The sequence below is a fragment of the Talpa europaea genome (genome assembly GCF_964194135.1).
Source record: "Talpa europaea genome assembly, chromosome: 15".
Classification (NCBI taxonomy): domain Eukaryota; kingdom Metazoa; phylum Chordata; class Mammalia; order Eulipotyphla; family Talpidae; genus Talpa; species Talpa europaea.
In genome coordinates this window covers 48,442,657-48,455,769 of record NC_140083.1, presented here as the reverse complement: position 1 = coordinate 48,455,769, position 13,113 = coordinate 48,442,657, and the positions used below count along the sequence as shown (strand labels likewise).

The window sequence follows — 13,113 nt, the reverse complement described above, 5'->3', positions numbered from 1 at the left end:
ACAAAATTAGAAGGAAATACACCCAAATTTTAATAGGGTGATGGGTATTTTTCTCCTCCCCCCTCAAACTTTCAGTAAAGGCAGGCAATACTTTTATAGACAAAATGAATTTTATATTTTAAAAAGTATGTCAGGTAATAACCATGAAAGTGACTATCAATTGCTTCTCTTAAAAACTTTAGTTATTATAACTGGATGCAACCTAATTTAATACATTTCTCAAAGATAAGACATTGATGATTCCAAGCATGAGCAAAATATTTTATTTTCAACTTAATCTACTTTTATTTAAGGTTTAAAATGTTTTAATTTTCTTTTCATTGTACTCAATAAAATCAAGTCTTGAAGTCTCATGTTCATTATTATAAAGTGAAAGTGCTGTATTTTCTCTGCTTTCTAAAAAAAATCAAATGTTTTAATGGTCTAAACTTAAGTAGATTGAGAAGCAGATTTTTTAAAAACTTGAGATAGACAGATCCAGTAAACAGTAAATAGGATGTTCCAGGCACTAGATTCTAAAGTTTGGGGCTTTCCTGTGTTCATTTTCATCTTGGTGGAGAAGACAGCAGGGTGAGAGAGAAGACAAATACAAACAGTCAGTATGAGAAGACTAAAGCAAGCAAACTGGTGGCCCACATCTAGCCCAATCAACAGGTAAGGCTTAAGAAATCAATGTGGGGATTAAATCCAAAGGTGACAGCAGAGACAAACTTCACAACCTGAATGAATTGAGATAGATCTAGCAAAGGAAGAAAGTTTTTAGAAGTACACATAAAAAGCTGATTTGAATTAAAGATTTTATTATCAGAAAAAAATATATAGTTCCATGGCATTCACCGATAGAGAGCAACTTTGGAGGTCTGTGACATGCCACAAATTTATCTGGTAGGGACTAGATGAAATTTAATAGAGGCTCTGCTTCAGGGGGAAATTTAGAGAATAAATCTTATAGCTCAGTCTCCCCATTTCAAAAAGACTTTATCATTCACTTTGTATCTTATTCATCACCATGTATAAAGGAGCTATTATGTAATTTTTTTCTTTTCTTAAAGAAATGGACTTCAAGTGAGAGATGAAACTAAGATTCTGATATGTGGATCAACTTGTGGTATGAGGACAAACATAGGAAAAATGTAACTCTCAAAAATCATTGTCTGGCCAAATATTCACCATGGTCAAGAACACGAGGATTTGAGAGGACCTGGAATACATCTTTTGTAAATCTCAAGTAACTATTGAAATTTAATAGAAAAATCTCTATAAATAAATATTAAGTGATGTTATTTATAATACCTGAAAATGGCAAGGGTGAAAGAGACCAAAACCACAGGGAAAATAATGAAGCAAATGAAAGCAGAGGCCCATTATCTTAAATCAGAACTCCCTTGAGTCCAGTTTCTGAGCTGGACTCAATATAATCTGAAGCAGCACCTATTATCAAACATATTGCTTTATCTCCAACAAAATGCATACTCATATTTACAGAGATAAAAACAACACAAACAGCTTTATGTCAATCCATGTAGGCTTTGCCAAGGAATGAACTCAGGTTAGGTCAAGTTTTCATGCCATATAAATTTGGCTTTCAGAGCTTTTTGATTCTGGAACTTGCACAAACATGAATGTGTATAATCAATTCCATGGACTTTTAGAAATGAACAAAAAAATGATAAATTTGAAGAACAACAAAATGAAAAAATAAAAAATTTTGTGCAAAAAAAATTATCTGTATCAAATCACACATGTATACAGTGCATGTACACACTGATAAAAATCAGAAAAGGCCAGACTAAATAAGAATTGAGCTATTGTCAGAAGAATGAGTGTAATTTTCTATAAAAAATTGATTAAGTAATTACTATAAAGTGCAAACAATGCTGTCCAATGGTAAATCAGCACATGAATTTACAAGTAAACACAGCCTGAGTTCAAGAAATATTACTGATCTGACTTCATTAACTACTTACACTCCTTCCCCCCAGGATTAATCAACAGATTTCAGGCTCTCTGCTTCACAACTATGACAGTAGAGTTACTGTCTGAACAAATTAACTGATTTTTCTATACAAATTATGCATATGCTATGTGAAGACCACTTTTCAACCCTGGAAAGGAAATTTAGTACCCAGGGTAAAGTACCACCCAACTAAATGACACTTAAATATAAGTTAAATCTAAAAGAGCATCATACTAACGTCTCTTTAGGGGAGGAGATCTCATCTTGTTGACAAAGAATCCTGAGGAAGCCAAATAACAATAATTATTATTTGCATTTCATATTTATTTTCTCAATTTCTCCTTATAAAAATCCCACTGGAGAAGGTTCAAAGGTATTTATTGCCAGTACGTCCACACTTGTGGTAAGGTGAGGAGATTTTAAGCACAAAGAGTGAAAAGATATAGGAAGATGACTATAACCTCCTGGGTCACACTGCCAGGAGACTAACCAACAAAAAACTCTTAGTTTGCTCAAGATAGAGGCAGATTATTGGAAGTCCAAACTGTAGAAAGTGGGTAGCTGAAAAGTAGGCCAGGGGTTAGCCTAGAGAATGCTGACTTCTGTCATGGATCACAAGATGAATAGGCAAGCCCTTGAATATGCAAGCATGGCTGTGGCAGGTGCTAGACAGAAACATGCAGTTACTATTTCCTGCCCTGACTAAGGGACAAGCTTGGGTAGAAATGAACTTTCAGGATTCATAGTTTTAGGCAGAATACAAATAGATTAGCTCTGTGCTTTAAATCAATACAAAATAAATATCCTTTATATCAGATACACATATCCCAAAAGAAAGGAAAAAAAAAAAAAAAAGGCCAAAACAAAGCTGTACTGTTTTTACAATGGTAGAATGGACAAAAGAAGAATGGATTTCAAAAAAATCCTTTTCCATTAAAAAATTAATTTTTGATTGAGACTAGATCAGTCAAGTATTACAGCAAACACACACAGAGCTTATTAAAATGTTTTAGTGGCGAAAATACCATTTCTTTTTGGAAATGCTTTTACTTTTACAGATGGTAAAGACATATGACTTGCTAGAAGAAATCTAAAAGGTATAAATAAATGCCTTGACTCCAAGAAATGTGTCATACCTGAATAATAATTTGGGTTATAAGCTGCACTTCTTGAGGAGTATGTAAAAGATTGATCCAAATTTCCTTGACTGGAAGGTAAAATCTAAACAAAACAGAAATTTTTCTTAAATCTTATTTTGAAAAAAAAAAAAAATAAAAATTTATACCAGGAAAAATGTCTCATTAGACTATGACATATTTCAGAACTCAACATAGCTATATTTTATTTACATACAGTTTAGTTAAATTACATATTAAGAAATAAAAGCACAGAAAATCTGACTAAATGAATGTGTCTTCAAGGGGAAAATGGACAAAATACCTATTATACAACTTAATTCAAACAATTCTCATTAGAAAGTAAATATACATTTAGCACATAATGCTCTGACAGCACATTGTATTATATATCAAACAGGCTGGCAAAGTCTTGATTCTATACATTTACTCATTCCTTACTATCCACCATTTAATACTTAGTCATTTTAAAACACTAGTTTAAGACGACACTGACCTATATATTGGTAACCATAATATTCAAAGGAATAAAAGTTTTCTAAAATGTACCATTCTCAAAGAACTCATACTTAACTCTGTTCTAGTGTTTAAGAAGCAGAATTCAAAACACCAGAATTGATTCTAAAAAGTTTACATATATGCTTGTACTTTTGAGTGTGGAGTTTAAACTACATTAGATGAAAATTTATGGCAAAATAATTTATTAATTAAGGGATGAAAAATTTCCTAACCTGATGATCAGAAAGTAAAAGCTGGTTCTCTGGAAAACCTGTTTGTGACAGAAGATGGGTTTTGAATATGGAATTGTGGTTCACTAAAGTTACTTCGCCAGCATCCATCCTCATCCTATCAGCAATATCATCTGGGGAAAGAGTCTGGATTAGTTCAAGTCACATAATTCTTCAATAACTACTTACCTATGAACCAGTCTTCTCAGCTAGTAAAACTGTTTCCCAAAGAACAGTTCTACAGTCAAATAAAACCTGTCTTTCATAACTAAACACTAGCAAGAAATCTCAAAATGTCATTGTCAAAAAGAGACCCAATGGTAAAAACTGGCTCATTTGTAATTGATTGAGATCATCTACTAAATACCTTAAGAGCTGTACAAATATAAAGAAAAGGGAGACAAATTATCAAGGAAGGGAGAAGATAAATTAAACTAACAGAAAAAGACAAAGTAGAAGAGAAGACTAACGTGAATTTAAAAGGAGCACAGAGGATAAGATCTAAATCTATACATTTTTCATTCTATTTCAAAATTGGCTACTAGTCCTAACTTTTTATTGTTTTCCTTTACAGACTTAAAGTACTATGGTAGTGGAAAATGTCCCAATCATAATTCTCAATGCCACTAGCTAAACGAAACTAAAAATTTACTTTAAAATCAGGAGAGACCCTAACTACATGTTGTTTGGTGCTACCTGACTGGAAATGATAAATCCTCAAATAAACTCTTAAAATTAAAAAAGAACACTTACCTTAATCAAATTATGTCTCATGCAGAAGGCATATAGAAGAGGGGTACAGGTTTCTTAACTAGTAGTAAAGAAATTCTGGTGCTGAGAATCATGGATGTCTGACCCTAGGCAAGTTTCTAAATCTCTGCCTCTCAGTTTCATTTTTCATATAATAGGGCTAACGACGGTACCTACTAGGGACTATTAGGAATCCTTGTAAGGCAGTTGTAAAAATTAAATGAATATATTTTAAGTACTTATAATAGGGCCTTGCACACAGTAAACGTCTGCTAGTGTATACTTGGCTTTTTCAGTACAATGAATACAAAATGCTTCCAAAAGATGCTATAAGCAATGCACCAATGAAAACAAAATTGTTGATATGTAGTATTACATTAGGATTGAGATCTTTCTGAAAATATTAAAAAACAAAGATGCAAATATGAAGATATTCGGAAAACCCATTCTTTCACTCTAGCTTAATCAGAGTACCAAGAGGAATGAATGACTTCATAGTCTTACCCATGTCAGGTCTTCTCACATCACTGACTTTAGCAGAGATACAAAATCCTATAAAAGACAGAAAATGGAAACATTACATACTAAAACATCTACTTCATATAAATAAAGAACAGGAAGTCACTCAGAAGTGACATTTATAGTCTCAGTGGAGAAAAACAGAAGGTGGTATGGAGAGTTAACTCGATGAGAAGATAATGGGAACTAAAACTATCCTGAGGTAGTTCCAAACATTCCTGCAACCTGTGCTATGCCAAACAGCAACTACTGGCAGAATGACAGAATATTAAAGCCAAGAATAAGTTGGGAGAGTCGATCATTTGGAGATTTGAGTTATCTGCATACAACCATGAAGTTAAAAGACTGCACTAAAATTACAATCCAGAAATTCTTCCCAATCCAGTTTCATTACCTCATGCAAAACCATTTTATAGATAAGTAATAAATCATAGTGGTCCTATTAAAGTTTCTTTTTCAACATTTTACTTAATAGCAAATACAGAGCTACTAGTAGGACAATCAAGGAATACTTCACAGTTATCTCCCCCATCATTAAAATGCTACAAATCAAAGTCCCTCTGCCTATATAAATTACTTTCTCCTCTGTTGTACATCCAGTTTCCCCAGAAAATGGAAGCTACAAAGCTTAAGTGCTTAGAATAAGGTTAATAAACAAACCCTTGGTGCACATGCTTCTTGGCAGGTTCCCAAAAGAAGACTAGTGATGCTAACAGACACATATATTCATTTAATCTTATCACCAAATTTTTAAAGAGATTGAGGACTTTGATAGCTACATAGCAATATCAGGGCTTGAATGCACTAAGACTGGATAATAATAGGTATCCTTTATAGTCACCGTAACAAAATGCACACAAAAAGACTGCTTGATGGTAAAACCATCATCATCCAAAAAAAAAAAAAAAAAAAGACAACATATTTGCAAATCACACATCTAACAAAGGGTTAATATCCAAAATACATAAAGAACTCATATGTGGGTTAGCTCCCTGGCCAGGGAGTACTTAGGCCATCATGGTGAGCCTTCAATGGAGGTGATAATGCTGAAACTTAACCCCTAGGCCACCAGGGAGCTCTGCTCCCCACTCTGTCTCTGGTGAATACTCTCACCCTCTCCCCACACTTCAGGCCTACACCCCAGTTCATCTATGCAAAAATGAATAAAATCTTAAAAAAAAAACTCATATAACTCAACAACAAAACTGGATTAAAAAATGGGCAGAGGATCTGAATACACTTCTTCAAAGACAGATAATGAACAAATGAAAAGCTGTTTATCATCTCATTATTAGGGAAATGTAAATCAAAACCACAGTGCGCCATTACCTCACACCTGTGAGAATGACTACTCCCAAAACCATAAGAAATAAGTTTTGGAAAGGATGTGCATAAAAGGGAACCACTGCACACTGTTGATGCGGATGTAAACTGGCGCAGCCATTATGGAAACAGGATGGAGAGTCCTCAAAAAATTAACAATCTCAAATGATGCAGTTATCCCACTTCTGGGTATTTACTCCCCCAAATACAAAATCACTAATTCAAAGAGATGTGCATCTCCGCGTTCATCACAGCATTGTTCACAACAGCCAACAGTTGGAAACAACCTAAGTGCCCATCAGTAGATGCCTGGATAAAGATGTGGTATACATGGACTACTATTTAACTTCTAAAAAGTTGAAATTTTGCCACAGGTAACAATATGGATGAAATTAAAGAGTATCATACTTAATAAAATAGGAGAAAGATAATGTGATTTCATTGATATTTGTCACAAGAAGAAATGAAACAAATGAAATATCTAAATAAAACAAACTTTTAAACTATAAAACCAAAGCAGTAGTTACCAGAAGGGAAAGGGGAAGGGAGGTGGGTAAACAGCGTAAAAGGGATCAATTGTACTGTGAATGATTGGTTACATAATAATGCAGTATATCTAAATGTTGATTTATAATGATGTACACTTGAACCCTATATAATGTTAAAAGTCAATGTACTTCAGTAAAAAAAAAAAAAAGAAAAAAGAATGCTTGCTTGAGTTTTCCATGGTACAGCTACACAGTAAACAGGGTAATCACCTGATAACTTAAGTCTTGTCAGGGAGATTCCAAAGAATTTAAGCCTCAGATTTAGGCTTCAAAAATGTTGGAAATGCTTAACAACAGGCTTCTACTTGGAAATTCTCCCAGTTCTTTCTTTTTTAATAAAGCAGAATTCCCTGGGTCCTTGCATAAGAAAAAAAGATTCTATCATCCAATAAACTACCAATAGACTTTTCATATTTCACTCTTTGAGGTCCTTTCATAATTGTCATCACTAGCCTATTTTGTTGTATTAAGCAGAATGTTAATTTAAAAGCCTGGTGCCCTGCAGAACCCCATGTTAATCTTGCATTGTTGAGTTAGATGTGAAAAGAGAAGGAAGCATGAAGCAAATAATCTTTCACCAAAATCACAAAAGTTCACATCCTTTAATATATCCTCATTAAAGGATTTCAATTTGTCAAGATAATTCCTAACCAACTCTGAGAGACCCATGCTGATTTATAATTTTAATAAATTCCCACATCTACATTTTAATACAAATAAATCCAGCTTCATCAGTGTGCTTATAGTACTTTCTTTTGTTCCTTTACAATAACATTGGAAGAGACATTAAATTAATGCCACCAAAGTGTCTCAAGTATAAACATTTTTTCCTTTAAGAAAAGTATTCAAATAACTCACTTCCTAATTCACACTGGTCATTTAATTTGCTAAAAAAAACATAAGTAGTTATAGGTTCTCAGGTGAAGTCAAGTTAGGTAGAAAGAAATAAGAAATCTGAAAGAAAAAAAAAAAGATAGCTGACTTAACAGGATGTAACAAGAGTGATAAAACATTAAGAAGCTTACATACATGAGAAGAGGTGATTTATAAAAGAGAATGTTTAGAGCTATGATGTTACTAGAAAATATATATTTGAGAGGCTTGTGCAATTAGATTTAGCCAGGAACAAGATGTGGTTAGAATAATTTATGATGTAAGAAGGGTATGGAAGTGACCTTGTGAATCATCCCACTCTGAAAACAATTACGTGTATGACACAGCTTACATTACATTCATCAAGTATTTGTTTTTCATATTTATATGTAATTTCTCCCAATTAGATTCTAAGATCTTAAACACTATGTATTCAACTTCTTTCACACACCCTGTGTACCAACTAGATCAGGATACCGGGGATACAAATATGAATAAAAACCAATCTCTCCTGCGTTTAAGTTCACTGTCTACTATGGGAAGCCAGATTCATAAAGACACACGGCAAGACAATAAAGCTGCTGCAACTGGTAGGAGGTGTGGGAGTCAAGGGAAGAAAAAGGCTTTCAAAGCAGTAGTCAAGAGTTACATCACCTGCGTCTGAAGTAACAAAACCTGTTTTTGAATCCAATTGCTCTCTCTAGATTGAACTCATTAGATAGGTGATATGAGTTAAGACTATCTTTGAAATCAGGCTAATTAATTGGAAGCAGGTAAAAATGAATGAGACATCTTAACACAGAAACAAATGAAGTTTCCATAATGGGACAAGAGGGGAGAAAGGAAGGGAATTTTTAAATTGGAAGAACAGTAAGGGGTCAGGCTTCAAGAACCCTAAGTCAAATAGTTGGCAGCCTACAAAGAAAAGCGTTATATTAACAAGAATCACCACCATCCCAAATATAGTAACTGTGCCAAAAGTGAAGTGAAATAACTTTAACGAGACTGACTTCCAAGTGATAAAGAAGCGTTATTGCCAACAAGATAATGGAAACACTGCAGAGGCACCGATAAACAGAAATCACCAAAGTAAAGAGAAACTGGGCATATATCCTGTGAGACCACGCTGGGGAACATCAAGAGGGAGACAGTTCAAGGGAATTACCAGGAGGCGATGAGACAGGTAAGCAAACTGTGGCAGTTAAGGGGATTTTCATAACCTGGGCAGGAAGGTCCAGACGTTTCTCTCAGGTGGTGGCACTAGCGATATCACGCTCAGAGAGAGATCACACAGGAAAAGAGTTCAAAGAAATGTTTACGTGAGACGCAGAAGTGGTCGAGAAATATTCAGGTCTCAAGGAAGGCGGGAGGTGAAGCAGGTGTAACAGAAAGCTGAGCTTCCCGTTGAAATCAGCTTTCCCTTGAGAGAAGACCCTGTTCTGGCGGGAAAGCCCCGAAATCCCAACCGGTCTTTTCCCCGCACGCAGGGCAGGGCGCTGAGCCCGGGCCTGTCGCGACGGCCGGGGGACGGCCTCGCCACCACTCAGGATAAAGAGGCCTGAAGGAACGGCCTCTAGAAGCCTAACTAACGGCCGCCGGCGGACAGCAGGGGGGAGGGGAGGTGGTCCCAGGGGGCGGGGCAGAGGAAAAAGGACCGTCCCCACCGCCGTCCCCGCTTCCGCCCAGCCCAGCCCAAGCTGCCCGTCCCGGACCCGCACTGCCTCCCGGCCCGGGCTCCCTCCATCCTCACCCCTCCCCCAGCTTCCCGCCGCCACTCACCGAACCGGAACCGGCTGCTAAGCGAAGGGGTTTCCGGCCGGGCGCGGAACGCAAAACCCGGGAACCGCCACGAACCGGAACCGCCTCCACTATACCGGAAGAGCCTTTCGGTGGCTGGGGAGGATGGGGTGGGGCTGGAGGTCAAAGAGCAGAGTTAAAGAGCCACGTAACGCCTGCGCAGTGTGGCAAGACCTGAGACAGCAGGGGAATCGCGAAAGCTGTAGTTCTAATTCCCCTCAGGACATCCTTTCCCCCTAACACCCTGATCCCCAGTTTGGGCTTGTCCTGGTCCTCGGAATACTGTTAGCGTGCGCTCCGTCCTTCGTTTTTCTCGGTTCCCTCGACCCGCGTAACCGCAGTCTTCTGGTTCCGCTTGGCGATTTTTGCTTATACTCGGGTTTCCATGGCAGCTCGTCCCTGTTGCACTGAATCTGTGGGGGGATCTGTGACCGCTTCGACGGAAACTTGAGAGCTAAATCGAGCTCAGGCATTTTGTGCTTTATTGAGAATCCTAGAACATTAGTGCTTATTGAAGTTTTGGGAGATGTTTAACAGGTTCAGGGAAGTCATTTCTCAAAGTTAATATCAGATCTAAGACCAGGAAACAAATTTCTTAACTTACTGTCCTGTACTTTTTGTACCACATTATGTTTGTCCATTGGGGAAAATAAAAGCAGAAATAATAAAGCAGTTTGGAATTGCTGAAGGTTAGACTCTGAAACTTACAGGACCTTCCAAAAACTCGGAGAGGTGTGAGGAAAGCTATTGAGAGTCCACCAGTCTACTTTTCCAAGTAAAAACAAGAAAGGACCCAGAAGTCTGACGTGTAAAGTGCTAAATGATCCTGGTGTTCCTGGGACTTTATTTGATTAACCTATAATCTGTATGCTACCTTTAAAGAGAAAATAATGGGGGGAGGGCTCAGGGCTGAGGGGGATGTTTGTTAACCAAGCCTCTCAGCTTGGTGAACCTTTGGGCCCAGACCCCAGACAGGATGCGTGGAGAAATGCTTCTGAATAACCACTATGGACCCAGATGGCCCAGGGTCTGAATTCAGACTTTACTAATGGAAGCCTCTGGAGACCACCTACCCTTTAGATCCCTTCAGCAACTGAGCAAAGATGCTTACCCTGTTAATGTAAAAAAGTAGATTATTTGTATCGTTTTTCATATGCCAACATAAGGTCAGATTCTAAAGCCTACTGGTATTGAGCATACGTGATCCATGTCAGTTTTGTCCACTTTAACCATTCCACAGATTTGTTCATTTGGATTAAATTCTGTGTCTATTTCTAGGAGACAGCCATGCATAGAGAAGAATTTCATCTGAAATTTTTCATGTGTGTGATTCAATCTCGGCAGTTAGTCAGCACTCCTCAGAGAACAGGTACCATTGTCTCCTGATCATCCTCCAGTGACAAAATGGGTTCTTTTGCAGGGAGTGTCAGTATAGGATGTGAGATTTAAGTGTAAATATAGGTTTTTGAGGTCAACTGACCTTACTTATTCCATCTCCATTATGATAAAATGTTTGTCACTGAGTCATGTCTTTTTCTTATACAAGTATCAAGTGAGAGTTTGACCTGGAATGTAGGGATCGGCCCCAGGTAAATAAGAACTTGGGAGATGAGGGAAAGCAAGATTTGTATCCCATCAGCTGGTAGTTGATTTCTTTGTACTTTGTGAATTATTTCAACTTTTTCAGACTCAACTGTGGGAGTCCTTGATACCATTGTAATTGACATTAAACCTTTAAGATAGAGTCCTAAAGAAAAATGGGATGATCTTCCACCTCATTTATGTCAAAAGAGTAGAACTTTTTTTTAAAGATTTATTTATTTATTTTATACAAGAACTGGGGTAAAGGCCAGATGCGCAGGAGGGTGAGAGGATTCACCAGAGACAGAGTGGGAAACAGAACAGGCAGACTGACGAAATACACTGCTGAGGGGAGCAGCGGGAGAGACAGGAGAGGTCTGCTTGCTATTTGGGACCCTCACTGGCCGGCTGGCTGGGATCCAACCGGTGCTGCAGAGGCTGCAGACAGCTTCACAGCACTGCGCTCAACCGCCTGCGCCCCCAGGGAAGGCCCAAGAGTAGAACATTTTTGAGCTAAGATAGTTGTTGAGAAAAATCATCACTTCTCTAATTTTTCACTGGATTTATGGGGGGAAAGACCCTGGACAGTTGGGAGACAGAAAAAAATGAAAGAGAATAAGGAACACTCCCTTGCCTCAGTCCTACTTTGAGGATGACCTAAAGATATTGCTTCTCAGCTGGGGAAGCTTCAACTTCCAGCATACAGAAGCCACCACCAGACACAGATGTCTTGAAGAGTATATACACTGTGGATGATGCAGATACCATGGAAGGCATACCTATTGTGAAACATGGTGAGGCATGTGGTTAAACAAGGGGGAGGAATGTGGAAAGAAGTATTGGGAAGTTTATGCATAGCATTGAAATTAACACAGACCTTCCAAATTTGAGATATGAATTAATATACAAAGAATAATGGTGGGGGGGTGCAGAAAAAGGGAGGATTTGGAGATCATCTGGGAAACTAAAAAAGAGGGACCGTTCTCTCTATAAAGGATAACCTGATTTAGTCAATAGTAAGTTGATTGGCTTCCTCATAACTAAACTACTAATCTGATTTATCCTATTACTAGCAACCTTGATATATAAAAAATCTGAAACATAAAAATGTATAAAATTAACAATGTAGTGTATTACAAGTTATTCCAAATATTGTAAAAAATCATCTTATTAATCCATTTAAAAAATTTCTTTTTAAGTATTATGTAGTATTCAACTTATAAATAATATATATGAAACCTTCAAAACACCTCTGTGTTTCTTCACAACTTAAATATATCTATGTTGGAGTCAGTTTACTGCAAACATTTATTGAGTTCCTACTATGTGCCCAATCACTTACTAGAAATTATAGAGAGATTGTCTTATTATTGTCCCATAGCTTTCAGTTTGAAGATGCCTTAGAAATAATTTAGTCCAATTCCTTACATTTTCAGAAGGAATCTGGGACTAAAGAAGTTTTTCCTAAAAAATTAACAAATCTGTTGGAGTAATCAACCCTAGCACCTATGTAATATGTACCAGTATCTATTTAATAATATTTTGAATGTTTACTATTTGGAGTCTTTATGCTAAGCTTAGTAGGAGATGGAAAAAACGAGCTTGATGCTTTCCCTGTCCCTCAGGAGCTGATGATCCAGGAGGGACCTAATATGGCAATGTGTAAGTTAAGAGCTTGTAAGTTAAGCGCTTGACAAAATGTTGCATTTCATAAGAAGGTGCCATAGAGTTGTAGGGAAGGGAGGGGCTCGCTGACTGCTCAGGCAGAGCTTCACCAAGCTGCAGCACATAGGCAGGGCGCTGTGGTGCTAATCCAGTCCTAAGCTTTGAAATGGCAAAAGCTCTAACTTAGTCTTGTCAGTATCCCAGAGTTACTTAAACTCTCAAGAAAATTATTTGTG

The 13,113-nt window shown here is 37.3% G+C and overlaps 2 protein-coding genes across 2 annotated transcripts in view; one reads left to right on the top strand and one right to left on the bottom strand.

Moving 5' to 3' along the window:
* The window catches only part of SENP1 (SUMO specific peptidase 1), a gene marked incomplete at both ends in the record, with an annotated part of 40,601 nt that extends 31,550 nt beyond the window's left edge, over positions 1 to 9,051 (bottom strand). The window contains 4 exons of the mRNA XM_084255599.1: positions 3,094 to 3,178; positions 3,825 to 3,955; positions 5,076 to 5,123; positions 9,000 to 9,051. Coding sequence (XP_084111725.1) covers positions 3,094 to 3,178; positions 3,825 to 3,955; positions 5,076 to 5,123; positions 9,000 to 9,051 — 316 coding nt within the window. The remainder of the gene's footprint in view (positions 1 to 3,093; positions 3,179 to 3,824; positions 3,956 to 5,075; positions 5,124 to 8,999) is intronic.
* Positions 9,052 to 10,918: 1,867 nt separating this feature from the next.
* The window catches only part of PFKM (phosphofructokinase, muscle), a gene marked incomplete at its 5' end in the record, with an annotated part of 51,276 nt that continues 49,081 nt past the window's right edge, over positions 10,919 to 13,113 (top strand). Inside the window, 2 exons of the mRNA XM_084255210.1 lie at positions 10,919 to 11,000; positions 11,890 to 12,006. Of these exons, the coding sequence (XP_084111336.1) occupies positions 10,919 to 11,000; positions 11,890 to 12,006 (199 nt within the window). The remainder of the gene's footprint in view (positions 11,001 to 11,889; positions 12,007 to 13,113) is intronic.